This window comes from Cyprinodon tularosa, unplaced genomic scaffold (genome assembly GCF_016077235.1).
Source record: "Cyprinodon tularosa strain WSP-4 unplaced genomic scaffold, ASM1607723v1 ctg2, whole genome shotgun sequence".
NCBI lineage: Eukaryota > Metazoa > Chordata > Actinopteri > Cyprinodontiformes > Cyprinodontidae > Cyprinodon > Cyprinodon tularosa.
In genome coordinates this window covers 1,048,595-1,064,677 of record NW_024038733.1, presented here as the reverse complement: position 1 = coordinate 1,064,677, position 16,083 = coordinate 1,048,595, and the positions used below count along the sequence as shown (strand labels likewise).

General features: G+C 39.7%; 1 protein-coding gene across 2 annotated transcripts in view; it reads left to right on the top strand.

The window, feature by feature from the left end:
• Positions 1-16,083, top strand: part of si:ch73-22o12.1 (nectin-2) — a 121,222-nt gene that overhangs the window by 46,625 nt on the left and 58,514 nt on the right. For both annotated transcript variants that reach the window (XM_038284182.1, XM_038284181.1), the window contains exons 2-6: positions 626-735; positions 2,869-3,118; positions 5,805-6,098; positions 6,271-6,388; positions 7,970-8,118. In XM_038284182.1, coding sequence (XP_038140110.1) covers positions 626-735; positions 2,869-3,118; positions 5,805-6,098; positions 6,271-6,388; positions 7,970-8,118 — 921 coding nt within the window. The remainder of the gene's footprint in view (positions 1-625; positions 736-2,868; positions 3,119-5,804; positions 6,099-6,270; positions 6,389-7,969; positions 8,119-16,083) is intronic.

The window sequence follows — 16,083 nt, the reverse complement described above, 5'->3', positions numbered from 1 at the left end:
ATCGCTTCACAGCACTGGCTGCAGAAGTTTTGAAGTTGCGTAACTGCAGGTAATCCATTCTTTCTTAAAACTGGTGGCGTCTTGCTGACATAAACTAATGTGGGCTTATTCACACAAGTAATTACATTTTCACAGAGACCTGCACACACAAACAGGCGCACACACAGAAAGAGGAACAGTCTGTCGGCCTAAAACTCTCTCGCCCTGTATTTCTCACACTGGAAAAAGCATATTTATTTTGACTCTGCTGTTACACAGGAATGTGTCGGCACAGCAAATGGCAGGCTATAGAGAGGCATATCCCATCCTGATGATTTATGACCCATGTTCAAAAGAAGACTGGTTTTCCTCTTTTTTTCAGCTGCACACTTCCCCCTGATTTTTTTCTTTTCTTTCCCCCCCAGCTTCTTCTTCATCCACACAAGCAGTCATGTAGAGATACCAGCTTCTTGGCCTACTTGCCTGGGTTCACTAATATTGTCCTCTGTTGTACCAGACACATCCACACAGTCCTCATTTATCATCGGGCTTATTACTGACATGATTCCTGCGCTCTCTTTCTCTGTTTCCTTCCCGGTGAAGGAAATGGCTGTGGTTAATGTTTTTCTCTCTTTGTTTGACACAGGGACATCAGGTCAGCGGGTGAAGGTGGATCCAGAGCTGTCGTCGTATCCTGGCCAGACGATCAACCTGCGCTGCTCCTTCCCGGACACAAATGGCGTTCAGCTCACAATGGTCAGATTCACATTTCCAAGATGAAATTACCTTTCTTTTTCCTCTGTCTGTATTTGATTATCTGTATTCACTGATGTGCTTATATCAGCTCCACACTTTGTTCTGCAACAATGTTTTGCTCCATCTGAACATTACAGCTCTTATTGCTGCCTTGTGACTCAGTAAATTGGTGTAAGTGCTTGGAAATAAAAGGGGTGGTCTAGTGTCTTAAAATCCGAAAAGACTGCATTGTATTAACCTTTATTTTGGCCGGAAAAAGTAGAGGCTTTGAATTTTATTATCTCACATTTTATGCAATTCTTCCTCTGATGCTGTGATCTTGGCACAGGTCAAATATAAATGAACAAAAACCAATGAAATTATCACACGTATAAAGTTTTTATACGTTTGGTTTGGGACTGTCAAATGACTTCCTTTTCAAATAGCATTTTGCGTTCAGAGAGGTAACACCGACCATTACAATACTGTAAGAAAAACAATGTTCTTAGGGGTCTTTTTTTGATCAATGTTGCTAGGAAAAAAAAAACAACAGAATAATCACCTTTTATTTAGTTGGAGATATGACGTTAATATTGGGAACAGGGAAAACAGATCACCATCTGGTGTATCTAGTGATGCGAAAACCCCTGTTTGCAGTGTTGAATCTGGTTTTAACTCATATACCCCACAGATCCACTTTAAGCACACAAACATGCTTGTAATGCTTTTGCTTAATCTGTTATGTTATCCTTAAAATGAACCCAAAGTGGGAAGGTCGAAAGAGTTGAATGGCTTGAGCTGTATTAGCAGAAAATAGATGCATTGCTGAGGTCTATGCTGGTTGGCTAGTGGTCGTGTTGCTCAGTAAATTTGTTTGCAACCACTTTATTCAATCTTACTATAAAAAAAGAACAATGATTTTTTTATGTTATAGGTGTAGTCTGAAAGGAGGGAGTTTAGTGAAGGCTTTAGCCTCGACATGAACATTTAAAAAAAAAGGTAACACATTAACACGGATATAAATGTATTTTTATATTATTACCAAATTAGTCAAAATAACACTTCCATGTAAAGTGCACTGGATTGGATCCCAGATATCTGATACCAAATCACAATTATAAGATTAAGGTATCTGATCGGTGCAGCTCTAGCTCTAACGTGTCGGTAAACACACCAGAGGAGAGACACGAAAGAAAATATATTTATTCCCCAAACAATTTAAAGCACTCATTTCATCTTGCATAAAAACTAACTTACAATGCAGTGTTTTGGATCTTGCTCTCCTTCTTTTCTTTTTTTTTTTCCAGAAACTCACCATTCAGCCATAAACAACCTACTTAGTTATTCTTCTCCATAACCAGTGCACCACATTTTTAGCCAGTTTTAAAATCTTCATTCAAAATGCATAAAATGTTGAACTTCGTAGTAAGAATAGACCTTGAAATTCAATGACCTCAATTTGTGTCTCCAGAACCTTTAGGTTTAAGTTAAGATCATTTTTAAGTAGGAGGTCTGAACCCTTTACATGCTAACGCTACTAAAGTCTTAAAATAAAGCCACTGAGGCGTTAAATAATAGTGTGACAGTTAGACTCCTATTTGTGTAAATAGTGATCCAGTTGACCAAACTTTGAAGGTTTTCGCAGATTAAGAAAAAAAAATCACTACAATCAAAAGATCTGCAGTTCAGCTCCATGTGCCGTTTTTTAAAATTTAAATTAGCTGAATTAAGCCTTAATCTATCAAACGATGGCTGGCAGAAATCATTCCAAGGCAGGCAATGGGTTTTTTATCACATTTGGGCTTAATGTTTTATTACTCTAAACAAACAACACTAAGCTTCATTTTGCTTCAGGGGATTGAATATGGTAATGGATGCCACTTCTTAGTTGCATTTAAATGAAGTGGAAGTGCACAACTTTAGCCGTTTCCCTGAGAACAGCTGAGAGAGTTTTGCTCCTGGAAATATTGTCATCCATATTCATACCTGCTCCACTTACCTGATTGTAATGCTACACGTGTTGCTCCATGTAGATTACATTTAAATCTCAACTCCTTCAAAGGCTCTCCAATGTTTCTTATCAATGCTGTGATAAATGAGGCTTGCTGTTCTTCTCTGCGTCTATATGCTGACCCTGAACGTGCTCCTTCGCAGGTCAATTGGATATATGAGACAAAGGAAGGAGAGAGGATAAACATAGCTGTGCTTCATCCTTCCTTTGGCCCCAACTACCCCCCCTCGCCAGTGAAGGGCAGGGTCAGCTTCAAACCCAGTCCAACAGAAATGGCGAGCCCTTCCATCGAGATCACTGATGTCAGGATGTCTGATGAGGGCAAGTACATCTGCGACTATGCGACGTATCCCGATGGCAACGAGCAGGGAATCACTCAGCTGATCATGTTGGGTAGGTCTTAATCACAATCTGCTGTTTTTTATTGGTTTAGGAATAAATTATTGAGATTGTTTTCAAGCTCAGAGGTTTGGAAAGGTTCTGATGAGCATTAAATCAGTCTATTCATGTAGAGCTGGGAACCATGTTTGTCTCTGTAGGGGACACTTCATGGACCAATAAGAAACGAACAGTTTCTAAATGTCTGTTGGTGCATCTCTTTAAAATGGAATATTATCAGAAAATTAATTTAAAAAAAATATATATATTTTTTCTGAATGAATTCAGCGATGCGGGGCAGAAAGGCTGTTCTGACCATGCTATGGTTAACCCAGAGTGATTAGTGTCAGGCAGAGAAGGTCATTTCTAAAGAAGTTGGTTGTTCAAAGTCAAATCTCAACTTTTTGCCTAAAGCAACTTTTAGAAACAAGAATTTTTCCATAAATCTGAGATATTGGGGCAGCAATGAGCTCGCTGGTGCAGGATGCCTACAATCAGTCCATACACCCGACTCTGAAATACTGTCTTTTATTTTATGTGGCTATCAAACATATCTATCCGACTCTCCGCCTCACTCTACAGCTAATCTATTAACTACTTTCTACTACATTAAATTGTACTTTTTAACTTGTGGTTTCCACATTAACCAGCAAATAGCATTGATCAGCTTGCTCATTTAAATACACAATGATATTCATGCAGAACTTTGCATGGACCATTTATGGTTTAATGTGGTTGTGTATATAGCTGAACATGAGATGGAGCATTGGAGGTACGCCTGTGATATATAAAGGAAAGCTTTTTGGTTCATAAATTAGGATTTAATTTTTTGGGCCGTTCTCCATTTTGATTTAAGTGGCGTACAAACACTTAGTGTGGATTACATACAAAGTTTTATAAATGACACCCCTGGTCTGTTTTAGCCAGACGGGAGTGTCATAAGTGAGAGAGCAAGAGAGACATGGTGATGAACTTAAACACATCCACAGGAACCGCCTGAGTTTGCCAACAACATCCGCACAAAGTCACGAGATTTTCTGATGTATAGCTCTGTTGTTGTTCCCGTCTGATGCTGTCGTTTTCTGTTTGAAACTTTAGAGTAAAGTAAAGCTGTCAGGTTTCAAAGTAAAACCAAAAGCTGGAAACTGCAACACTGCCTCTACGCTTTCAGGGTGTCTGCTTTAATCCCACTATGCTCTACAAGGTGATGATCAATGCTTTACACTCAGAAGAGTCGCCTTTTAATACGAACTTGTAGAAAACAGTTAAAGCTGAAATTAAACACCCATTTGAAATTAGGCTAACATTCTTTACGTGTTTGCAATAAACAAATTGCACAAGGACAGCTTATGATACAACTAAAATAATAAGGATGCATATTTAAAAGGAAATCTCAATGGCACATATCTATGATAACCTTGGTGTCCCTATCCTTTGCTGAAAGGATATAACCAAAAATATATTAAATACAGCTCTCATTTTAATGGACAAAGCAGAATCAAAGGAAACGATTAAAAAATATGTAGAAATATTTTTATTTTTCTACTACATACTAGATATAATTTGGTGTGTAAACAAATACTAAAGGGGCTTCCTTAAAAAAAAAAAAAATCATCCTAATAAATCTGATTTACATTAACAGTTTGAAATGAAGTGTTTAGCAGAACTCGGCTGAAGTTGGTTCAGACTATTTCACAGATTTTTAATTTTAGTTTTTATAACTTTCACACACCATCAACAGATTGATTGGTGAGGGGTACATTTAAAAAAAAAAGGTTGGCCAGCTGTCCTCAGTTTATTTTGCTTTTCTAGCCAAACATGTTCAGTCATTTTCAGTTTTCCAGACTCTCTGAATCTGAGCCAAAGCAAAGTGAAGCATTTTTTATTTTATTTTATTTTTTTTGCGACGCTGTCACCCATCTGGTTATAGTTAGAAAGTACTTACCTAGGGGGATAAATGCCAGACGTCTTGTCCTGTCTGATTTTTATTTTTTCCAGCCTGCTCTTTAATTCAAATGCAGATTTTAAAGGCATCTAAAATCTGGATCTTATTGCTGTAATAAGAGACCACAGAAGACCTGTTTTATTCTTCTTTATTGTAAGACAGCCGAGGCTCAGCACCCAGCGGATCAGCTGCCCCTCACCTCTCCAACTCGCCGTAACTCCGCTCTCCCTCAGGCGGCGTATTGATTGGTCTGCTTGTCATGCCTGCTGTCAGTTCTTGTCTTCCTACTTTCCTCTGATCCCACAAAGCTATGAGAGAGGGCAAATGAGAAGGGAGGAGGAGCAGAGGGAGAAATAACTGACATCATGTCGTCATTTAGAAACTGTATGGAAATGCATTGGGAGAGCTGGTTCAGCAGTGATTGTGATGGAGGAAGAGTAGATAGAGAACTGAAGGAGTGTCTGAGAGTTTAGCACTCGCCTGTAATTGTTTGTCAAAGAAATCTCTGGAGAGAAAAAAAAAGAACTACTGAACGGAGAATCTATGTGTGTTTGATTGGGGTTGGGAGGACAGGGGATGTTTGCTTTTGTCAGGCAGCCTGACTTAAATTGTTTTTCTGTGAAAGATAATTGCTCACATTATCTTCTTCCTCGCTATCTTATTTTCTTTTTATCTCTCTGTACATCTATTAATCCTCTGTCTCTCCTGCTTTCTTCCATCCTCCACCTGTGCATCTTCTCCTCCATCGTCCACCAGCTAAGCCAGATAACTCTGCCGAGGTCTTACCTGTGATCGCCGGGACTCAGGCAGTCGTTGTGGCCCGCTGCGTGTCCAAAAATGGCCGCCCACCAGCCCAGATCAAATGGGTGACCACGGCCAACGGGAACTGGACAGAGAAGTCTCAGACAAGTGCCGACAACACTGTGACAGTGACGAGTGAATACCGCCTTGTGCCCAAATCAAGGGACAATGGGAAGGAGATCGCATGCTTGGTGGAACACAGAACCCAGGTCAAAGTGGAGAGCATCTCTCGGAAACTAGTCATTCAGTGTAAGACCACCACCCCCTCCACACACACACATACAGACCCTGCTCTCATGATTTCCCCTGGCCTTCACACACTGTGATAAGCTTTGAAAATTTCAAACCTCACAGTGAATAATTAAACTTATTTCTCTTCCTCCCCCAATTTCCCTCCTGTCATTCACCCGTCCACCCCCAGTTGCCCCTGAGGTGACAATTGAGGGATATGACAATAATTGGTACGTGGGCCGTTCAAACGTGGCGCTCACCTGCAATGCGAACGCAAACCCGGTTCCCACTTCTGTGATCTGGAAATCGTAAGTATCTTGTTAAAGTACAATCTTTTTGCTGTTGGAGGGCTTCTTTTCTTGCTCTCACCCTTCACTCCCAGCTCTTCAGGTGTTCCAGAACCCTTTATTATTGACACTGATAAACTGCATTGATTAAGATGTTTTTTCATAATGGATTTTGTAGCCAGCCTTTCAATAATGAGAAACAGAGCAGGACTCCTCCTATTGTCCTGTTTTGACAGCCATTAGTACAGCTGTAATGAATGCTGAAATAATTAGAAGGGGGAAAATGTTTTGGTTTAAAAGTCTGGATCTGTTTATACTTGTCATCCTGTTTGTAATGACTGTCTTATATTTAGTCCCCAAATGAATCTGCACAGAGATTAATAAACAATTTAACTAATAATTTTAAAGGTATTGTGGAGGATTTTTCGTGAATGTTTTTAAATGACCTGCCCCCTCCACTTAAAAAAAAAACAATTGCACATGCACAACCCTGTACCCGAAAGGGAACACCTATTAAATGTGTGAAAGAGCCAATTTCTTCTCGTGCACACTCTGTTTAAAAGTTGCTGTTCTCATAGTTCATATAAGCTCAATTTTTTCGAACGTCCACCCTAACCCATACACCTCTCAATCGCTATATAGAGTGGGGACTATATAGTAGACTTAACACCAAACTCGGTTAACTGACCGTTCGGGCAGATGATCACTGCTTTTTGCTCCGTTGGTCACATAATTCCTCTGCCTGGGCCATTTTTGTTATTAGTCGCCGCTGTCAGGTGGCGACAATGCTGTGATAGCAAATCTCATAATACTTTGCGATGAGAGCTCTCCACGCAAAGCATTCTGGGATGTACCTGCCTCTTCTGAGGTCTTTTTTTTTCTTCTAATACACTTCGTAGATACTTTTTCTCTTACGACCCTCTACCACTTTCAGAACCACAGTGAGAAAGGGAGGTTCAATGACTGTCTGTCGGAAACCGTAGCTCACCACAAATACGCCTGAAAGTGTGCATGCGCAGAAAAAGATGGCTAACGAGACAAGCACATAAACATATCACCAGAATGATGGTACATTCATATTGCAAAAGAGTGAGAAAGAGAAACCCTAAAATAGATGAGAAGAAGGCTAAATTTTCTACTGCACAATGCAGTCCATAATCCTCATGTGCTTTCAACCTCTGTCATAGAACAGCAATTATAAATAATTGTTTTAGTCCTTCAATCTTTCTATGAGTTCTGAAAAAGGACATTTTAATTGGACAAAGTTGGAATCATTCAGTGAACATTTTACACATGGAATCTACTACAACATTCATATTAGTGCATTTCTAGTTATGATTCATTAATGAAGCTGCGATAATTAGGAAAACTGGACATTATAAGGCTGAATTAGACTTTTTCCCACATTAAGCAATGGAGTGAATTTTTAGGCAATTTGACACTGACTGTTTTTATTCTGCCAATAAAGATTAGTAGAATTTATCTGGAGTGGACAATGCAGCATATTTCTAGAACTGCTCATCTATTATCTTTAATTTATTCTCTCTTCACTAAGTTTTTGGGTTTTTTTCAATGCTGATTTTTATGCTCATTTCACCTCAGAATGTCGGGAGAGATGCCAGAAACTGTGTTGGTCAAATCCAACGAGCTAAAGGTGCTGAAAGTGGACGATACAGTCAACACCACTTTTGTTTGCGAGGTCAAGAACCGCATCGGGACTACCAGGGATCAGGTTACCATCTTCGTCAGAGGTGAGTGCATTCCTGATCCAATTAAGCTGTGCATTTTTAGTATTTTAAACTTCCCTATAAGAACATAAATCTTTTAATGAGATTGGAAATGCTCACACGTGGGGGTATTCGTCACTGGAAATAATTAATTGAAGTGTCCTTTTCATGCACTTCCCTGCCACATAATGAATTGGCATCCCAAATCCACTCATCTACTGGTCCTAAATAGATAAAAAGCAGTGCTTAGTCTAATTTTCAGAAGTTGCAATTGCAAATGTCCATACATAATGATGAATTTCACATGCTAAATCCATCAGTTTGAGAAAGCAAAAAGCACTGCTTGCTGTTCATCCATCAGCTAAACTTACCTCAGGCTTGTATATGAAAATATTTATATTCTGAAACCTATGAGCTGGAAGCAACTGCTCTTTCATCACACAAGCCACATTTTCCTCGTATTTTATGCTGTTTAATACCCTTAGTGCTTCCCAAGGGATACGCCTTGTTTTACATCACATGCCACGTAAACACAAACAGTTTCTCTGTTCTGGGGACAATCTATGGTGTTTAGGTTAGTGCGTCCAGCTGCTCTGTCCTTGGTGTGTGTGTGTGTGTGTGTGTGTGTGTGTGTGTGTGTGTGTGTGTGTGTGTGTGTGTGTGTGTGTGTGTGTGTGTGTGTGTGGGTGTGTGCGCATGCATGTGGGGGTGGGGGGTGGGGGGTGTCTGAGGAGAGGTAAATGACTGAGTCATTTACCTCTCCTCAACCTTATACCTCTTTTTCTTTCTTTTTTTCTTTTTTGTCAAGAGTGCATGCCTTTTTTCACATCTCATTGCATGCTGTCAATACATTTTATTCCAGGTTTCTGTGCCTCGATGTTGTCCAAGGTTTTCTGGTTTGTTTGTACATCTAAAGCCAATCTCTTCAAGTGTTCTTTACAAGGTTTCTACATTTGCCTTCAGTGATATTCGACTTGTTTTTTTTATTATTATTCTTTAAACGAGACCACTCTACACTCTGAAGATCTGCATTTAAAACTTCTAAAGCTTTTTGACAACAATTAGGTGTGGACTATGACAGAATATTAAAAAAAACATCACAATGTTGACCTCAAAAGTATTTTTTGTGTATTTTGTTCAGACAGAATTGAAATTCAGTAGTTTTTATGTAAAGCTGAAACAAATTCTAGTTTTGATTATGCATTCCGCTCACAGGCTGATGCAGGTGAAGAACATGGTGTTTAGCAGTGTTTTTGAGAGAAACAAAAAATAATATTTTCACAATAATAGTTGAAAAATCTGCATAACTCTTTTATCTAATAAACATAAAATATTTGGGTTCAGTTTGATTTGTCTAAATATTCCAATTCTTATGCTTGTGTTATGCCAAGGTGGTTCTATTGGCAAATGAGGAAAATATGTATTACAATGAAAACATGCCTGTTGAAAAGTTTTATAATTTCACCAGAACAGGGTGACACTCAGGGGAAGGTTGGCTAAGGAAATGATTTAGCTTCTCGGTCTTTCATTGCAACGTGAAGCATTGAGGGTGATGGTGCTGATGGACCATTTTTTTAAAGGTTAGATTTTCAAAAAAAATTTATATTTAAATTCATAATTTTTCCCCCTAAAACCTATTTAGATAAATTAAAAACAAATGGGTAATTCTGGATATTGAGTGATATGAAAGACTGATATAGATATAATACATTAGTCAGACATATTAAGCAACTCAAGTCTGATATGAATTCACCAGATAAAGGGTCTTTGTTGTTTTGCAAAAAAAAAAGTAATTTGCTCCGTTTTCAGAAGTTATGATGGCTGATAAAAACTTATATCAAGAAAAAAATAAGGTTAAGTATTTTGTTTGAGTTGAAGAATGGAAAATGTGATTAGAAGTCCATGTTTTATATGTTCATTCTGCTTTCTGTGCTAAGGATAAAAACAGTGGCGTTTTTCTTCTGGGTTTTTCCTCATCCATCTCCTTTCCTAAGCATTTTTACATTATATCTCATCTCATTATACTTTCATAACCAAATATTAGCTCAAGAAGTTATCTTTAGACGGACATGTATACTTTGTCTAAACTAAGCCTAACCTTTGTCATGAATATTTCATATAATCTTATTTTATACATATTACAGCATGTCTGATTGGATCCCAGTTAGTTTCACAGTTCCTGTTTTTTGTTTTGTCTTTTTATAAACCAAGCAAATGTTATCCAGAACTAAAGAATAAAAGCAGCTGCTGAAAATTGTTCCACCAAACAGCCTTCAGTTTGGGAAGACCTATCAGTCCATTTAATATTGTGAGGTCTGGTTGTTCCCTGTTGGCCTGCATGTTTCTGTATGTTATTTGTGAAAAGCATCTACCTATAAAAACATGCATCCTTTTTGGGACAAGACCTCTGATGGTTCTCTGTGCTTTGAAGAAAAAAACCATCTAAAAAAGTGTCCATAAGCCTGAAAGAGGCCACATGGTCCCAACCCCCCTCTGTTCTGCAAGAGTTCAGCAGAACCTTTCAGCAGGGTTCACCACTACATTTTACCTCATACAATATGCATCTACTTCCACTTTTCTGTGGCATGATTGCACTTAATATGAAGTTATTTTCTGCTGACATGGGAGTAAGCTCTGTCCATAATGGGGGAGAAAGTATATAATTTCCGCTGGCTACTTCTTAAAAGCCAACCAGTCTCTTCATGCTCTAATTTTTAGCTTTTTTCTCACTCTTCTTATTTTGCTTGCTCATTCTGAATATCTCTCTCAACTTCATCATCTTCAAGCCCCTTTGCTTTTTATGGTGCCACGGCATGCGTCATCGAACCCCTTGGGGCCACTGTGAACTACTACATGCAGTAGTAGTGTAACTGGCCTTCTTTGCACAAAGGATTTTGCCATCTCCTGCTGAGTTTTACAAGAAAGATGCAAAAATCCCAGAAGCAGGTGGAGGAAGATGGAGTATACTGGCTTTCAGACTACAAAGCCAGGGAGTGTGCACCGAGATAAATCGGTGCCAGCATGCACTCCTTAGTCTGAGAGGGTAAAGACATGAGGGACGGAGGGAGAGAGAGCGATGCTGACAGCATTTAAAACTCCTGTGGGAATCTTGTGCCACTGCATCCTATCTGCACAGCCATTGGCCTCCACTATCGCTCAGCGTAGCGTGTGTTTCTGTCACTCTTCAAGCCTCTCAGAGCGGATCAGTCACCCTTTGCTGCTTCAGCTCTTCACTGCTTTTCTTCGCTTTGTTCCTCTTCTGCTCTTTCTTTCAATTTCTTCTTTTTTTTAAAGTTTTGTTTCCATTTTTCTTGACCTCTTAGTCTCTACATTGTCACGTTCACTCTCCAGTTTCCCTACCTTGTATGAACTTTGCTCAACTCCTCGTCCACCCAGTCCCCTTTCCTCCATCCTATACCAGTGTTACTCATTTCCAGAGGAGGAGGAGGAGAAGATGTGAGCTAAATCTGCAGGCAGTTAAGAGGTGACTAAGGCAAGCAGAAAATGTCAGAGCCAAGTATGATTGTGGAAAGCGGCAACTGAGACGAGTATGGGGGGAAAAAAAGAACCTATGGTAGATAGAGATGACTTCAGATGGGGGTGTGATTCAGACCTGCAGAGACTAACGTGGATCTGTGTAGACAAACGGGGCTAAGAGGGGCGGACAGGCGTGAAATGGTCAGCACCTGCTACATGGCAGGTCCTCCGCTCCTTCTGTTTTCAAGTTTTTTTTTAAACGTACAGCTGTATGACACACATACATGAACGCTTTACTCGTTCATCTGCCCCCAGCCGTGCCCTGTGCACATGAGGCAAAGAGAGGGATGGATGTCCTCTCTTCTCCTTGCCTTTCCTCCTCTTATTTCTGATCCTGTTGTTTAGTCATACACAAACATACCCTCTTCTCCCCTTTCTTTCCCTTTTATCTCTCTCTCGTCATCTCCTTGGATCCACTTTTTTGTTGCATCTTTCATCCTCTCACTTGGAATTTGCTCTCTCCTCATCCCACTTATCTTATTCTCAGGTTGTCTTTCAGCCTCCGCCTGCATGGTTGCTGATCTCCCTGCTCGGAGAAGATGCTCTTTTCCCCCTCCAGCGTTCCTCTCCTCCTCCTCCACTGCCCATGCAATCTCCTTCTCCTCTTCAGCTTAACTCTTAAATAGCAGCAGCTCTTCCTTAATCACAGCTTAGTATTCTCCATCTCTCTAACCATCCCTCCATTCTTGGTTCCTCTCGGGGGGGCTCTTGTGTGGCTATAACCTAGATTCCCTCCATCCTCTTTCGTCTATTTGGGGGGGGAAAGGAAAAAGAGGGATGGGTGTGTGTGTGTGGGGGGGGCACTTAGCTGACCCCCCCACCTCCAAAAAAGTTAAATGCTCTGGATTGAATCGCCTATGTGGTCAGAGCTCAGAGCATCTCCTCAGTTCAGCAGAAAAGAGATTTCATTTCAATTCTGTGCAATCTCTCTCATTTTCTGACTCATCCGAGGAGACAGTTCAAGGGCAATGGGGGCCTGGCTGTTTTCTTCTGCTGGGTGAGGGGTTTTTCAGTATGCCTCTCAAACCATGCGAGAAACGGCCAGCGCTCAGGTCTGCAGGAGCCAAGTCTCCCCCTGCCGTCTGGGACTGGCCTTCTTCCCGACACTCATTAGCACACATGCACAAACGGTTGTGCTACAAACCCACACATGGCTCTCTTCAGTAACTTCAATCTCAACATCACGTGAAGTCCAGCCCAACATCAGATAACCGCAGACCGTAATGGTGTGGGAGGACGTACGAGGCTGCATGCCTGTATTTGGGAGGCTGCAGCAAATTTTTACTTCTGCTCCATCTCCCTCATTACTCTCGCTCATTTGAAGCGTACAGTCCTCTTGGACGAGATTTCACAAGAAGCAGTCTGTGTTTTGGCATCCACAATATGCTTTCTCAGTTCGGCATGAGGTTTGTGGTGGGGTTTACCCTGTGTATGGATGTCAAAAGTATCATCATTTTACAATCTGTCAAATGCCAAACAACATCTTATCACTATTTTCTAGTGTCCAAACGGAGAATTATCCAAACAAATAAATGTCAAAACAGATTTTGATCAGTTTGTAAAATTCTCCCCATCTTGTATCAGAAGCAAAAAAAATGTGCTAATAAGTATTGAATTATGTTCAGCCTGTTTAGCCAGATTCACAAACATTTTTTTTTCATTAAAAGGATAAACGTCAAAATAAAGGTACAGAGAACCTTTGCCACATTGGTTATGTTATCACACTAAGACGGAGATAAATAAATCGTGCATGGTATAGCAATTGAGGTAAATTGCCTTTTTTTATCTGTGTGCTACTGTAGTTTCTTTGCCTTTGTATAGTCATTTTTCAACTCAATTTCCTTCTCTGCCATTTTGCTCCTTCACCTGCCTCATGGCACAGCCTTGAACAAAGCTGAAGGAAACGGCACATAGCTATAGAAATAGATTTTTCCGCGTGAACGGCTGGTAGAATCTATAAGGCAGTTTAAAATGGAACAACTTGTTGATATTTTTTATTTCTTTATTTCAGATTTGTATGTATAATCCTTTAAAGCCTTGTCTCTCTTTATTCTGTCTGAGGTTGCAACTAAATCAATTTATCTTAGTTCAAATTCTACAGTTTTGTTTTTAGTCCTTTTTATATCAATCCATCAAATTATATGGAAAATTCCCCACCCAAAAAAAAAAAAAAAACAATCCACAGGACTTTGTTTCCAAGTTTCCCTTCCAGGAAGCTTTTTCTATTCAAAATGTCAGAATTGGCATTGAGTTTGAAGCTTTATATAGTAGCCCAAAAACTTGTTTTGGCTTAGAAAACATGCAAAGTGATGCAATACAATGAGATGATAGCGGGAAGGAATCAACTTTATCGCTGCGTTGAATATGGAAAATGTACATAATTTTAACTTATGAGAAAATAACTCACATTTCAACATTCACATTTTTGCTGGCGTTATTTTGGTGTCTGAAGCGAAGAAAAGCCCAAATAACAGCTAAACTCTATTGCAATAGAAATAAGAATGTCTGTGTAAATTCTCAGTCATCTGGGTCATGGCAACCACAAAATAACCTGAAGCTGGAAGCAACCTGACTTTCACCCAGGTTTTTCTGAAGACATTTCAACACCTATGCAGGAGCCTTTGTCAGTTCTGTCAGCTCACACCAGAGCAATGTATTTTTTTTTTTTAAGCAGCATGGAGGCCTATCCTCCAGACATAGTCTCTTTAGATGCCAAGCTAAAGGAGATTTTGGTTTTCTTTTAATTAGGATTTTCTATTTTTTTCTGGTCAAAAAAGAGGAACAGAGTATGCTGAACTCAAACATATACCAGCCGTGCATATGAAATAATGTAAAAGTTGTAGTTGGAAACTAGATTCTATGTAGTACTGTGCTACATAGATCTCTGAACACCTCCCTTCAGAGTCTGTGTAGATAAAAACAAATGTTTTTGCTTTGTATTGAAGAATTATCACAACGGCTACAAGATGTAGTCTATATTTACCATCAGTCACATAGTATTCTATAGCACTATATTAAATGGTAGAAGTAACATGGATTTAGGTGGTTAGATTTACTACTGCTTTGTTTAAAAAAAAATAATAAATGGATAAATAAACCTTTGTAGGGATTTTTTGGGGGATGGTCGCCAAGGAACAATAATTATTCTAAAATTGAGCTGCTCAATGTGGCTGAATGTTGGAGTGGCTTTAATGATAACCAAGCATCTGTAGCCCATTGAAGCATTTTCAGTAAAGCCATGGTCCTTACACTTGGCACAATAACAGCAAATCTCCCTGCTTTACAACTTGCAACCAGAAAGGGCTCAACTTGCATAAAACAGCTAAAAAGTCCACAAATGACTGGAAGGCTCACATCACACTAACCCGGAAAAGAATTGGTCAAATAGGTCTAGATTCTACTTTGACTCTAGTGTAAAAACTAAAGAGTGGAAAGCACTTTGATTGCAAAAAAATCCAGATCTGTTTAATTATTTCTACAATACCAAGTTTTATTTGTTAGATTCCACAGCTCTGTCAACATTTCCTCTAAAGCCAGAACCAGAGGGCTCTACTTATAGAGAATATCATAATCTCTTTGCTTTAGCAGATTGCCAACATGCACTGATCCGTCACAACTTAATATCCTCATAATACTACCAGTACTTTAGTTTGACTTTTTTCCCCTCCCCTTATCCACACAGCTTGCATATTGCAAGCTTTCTGCTGGCTCATCTAGCAGCTTGTTTCTAAGACGTCCCCTTCTTTACGCACTTAAACAAACTTCAGAGCCTCCTTGTTGGATGTCTGGGCCTGCACCGACAGCCTGGGGTAGCTCTTTCTACGTCTCAATTTGTGAATCTTTTAAGGGGTTATCTTCAGAACGGCAGAATAAAACATGAATTATCCACTACAAAAGGATTTATCTGTACAGGATGGAAGAAAAAAAAATAAATGACTTGAGCGATGCATTAAAAATAATTGGATGAGTAGTGCTTGGGGAGAATTTGCATTTGAATTTAAGTGTAATTTCCTTTGATGTGATGGAAGTGTGTCGCAGCATCTGGCGCAAAGTTCTCCTGCATGTGATGGAGCTCCTCTGGGCTGGGGGGTGATAATGCACTTCTTGTGTTCCTGTTACAAGTGGACAGAGATCTGCCTTGGCCTCTGTTGTGTGTGAATAGGAGTGTTTAGCACAGCATGTAAGGAAAGAGATTTGGCATGCTTTTAGGGAAAGCATACAAAAGCAGGAGAGGTGTATATCTATCATTGTAAATTCTTTCCTAAGGGTTACGATGGAGAAAAAGGGTACAAAAAAAGTATCATTAAACAGACGTACAAATGTATATTGGAGTGATGACGGGTAAAATGGATTTAGTACAGACGGCATGCATTGAGGAGACAGCTGGTGTAGTGGAGAGATGGAGGAACAGAAAGCAAATAAAGGACAGAGGAGAAGAGCACAGGTGTAGAA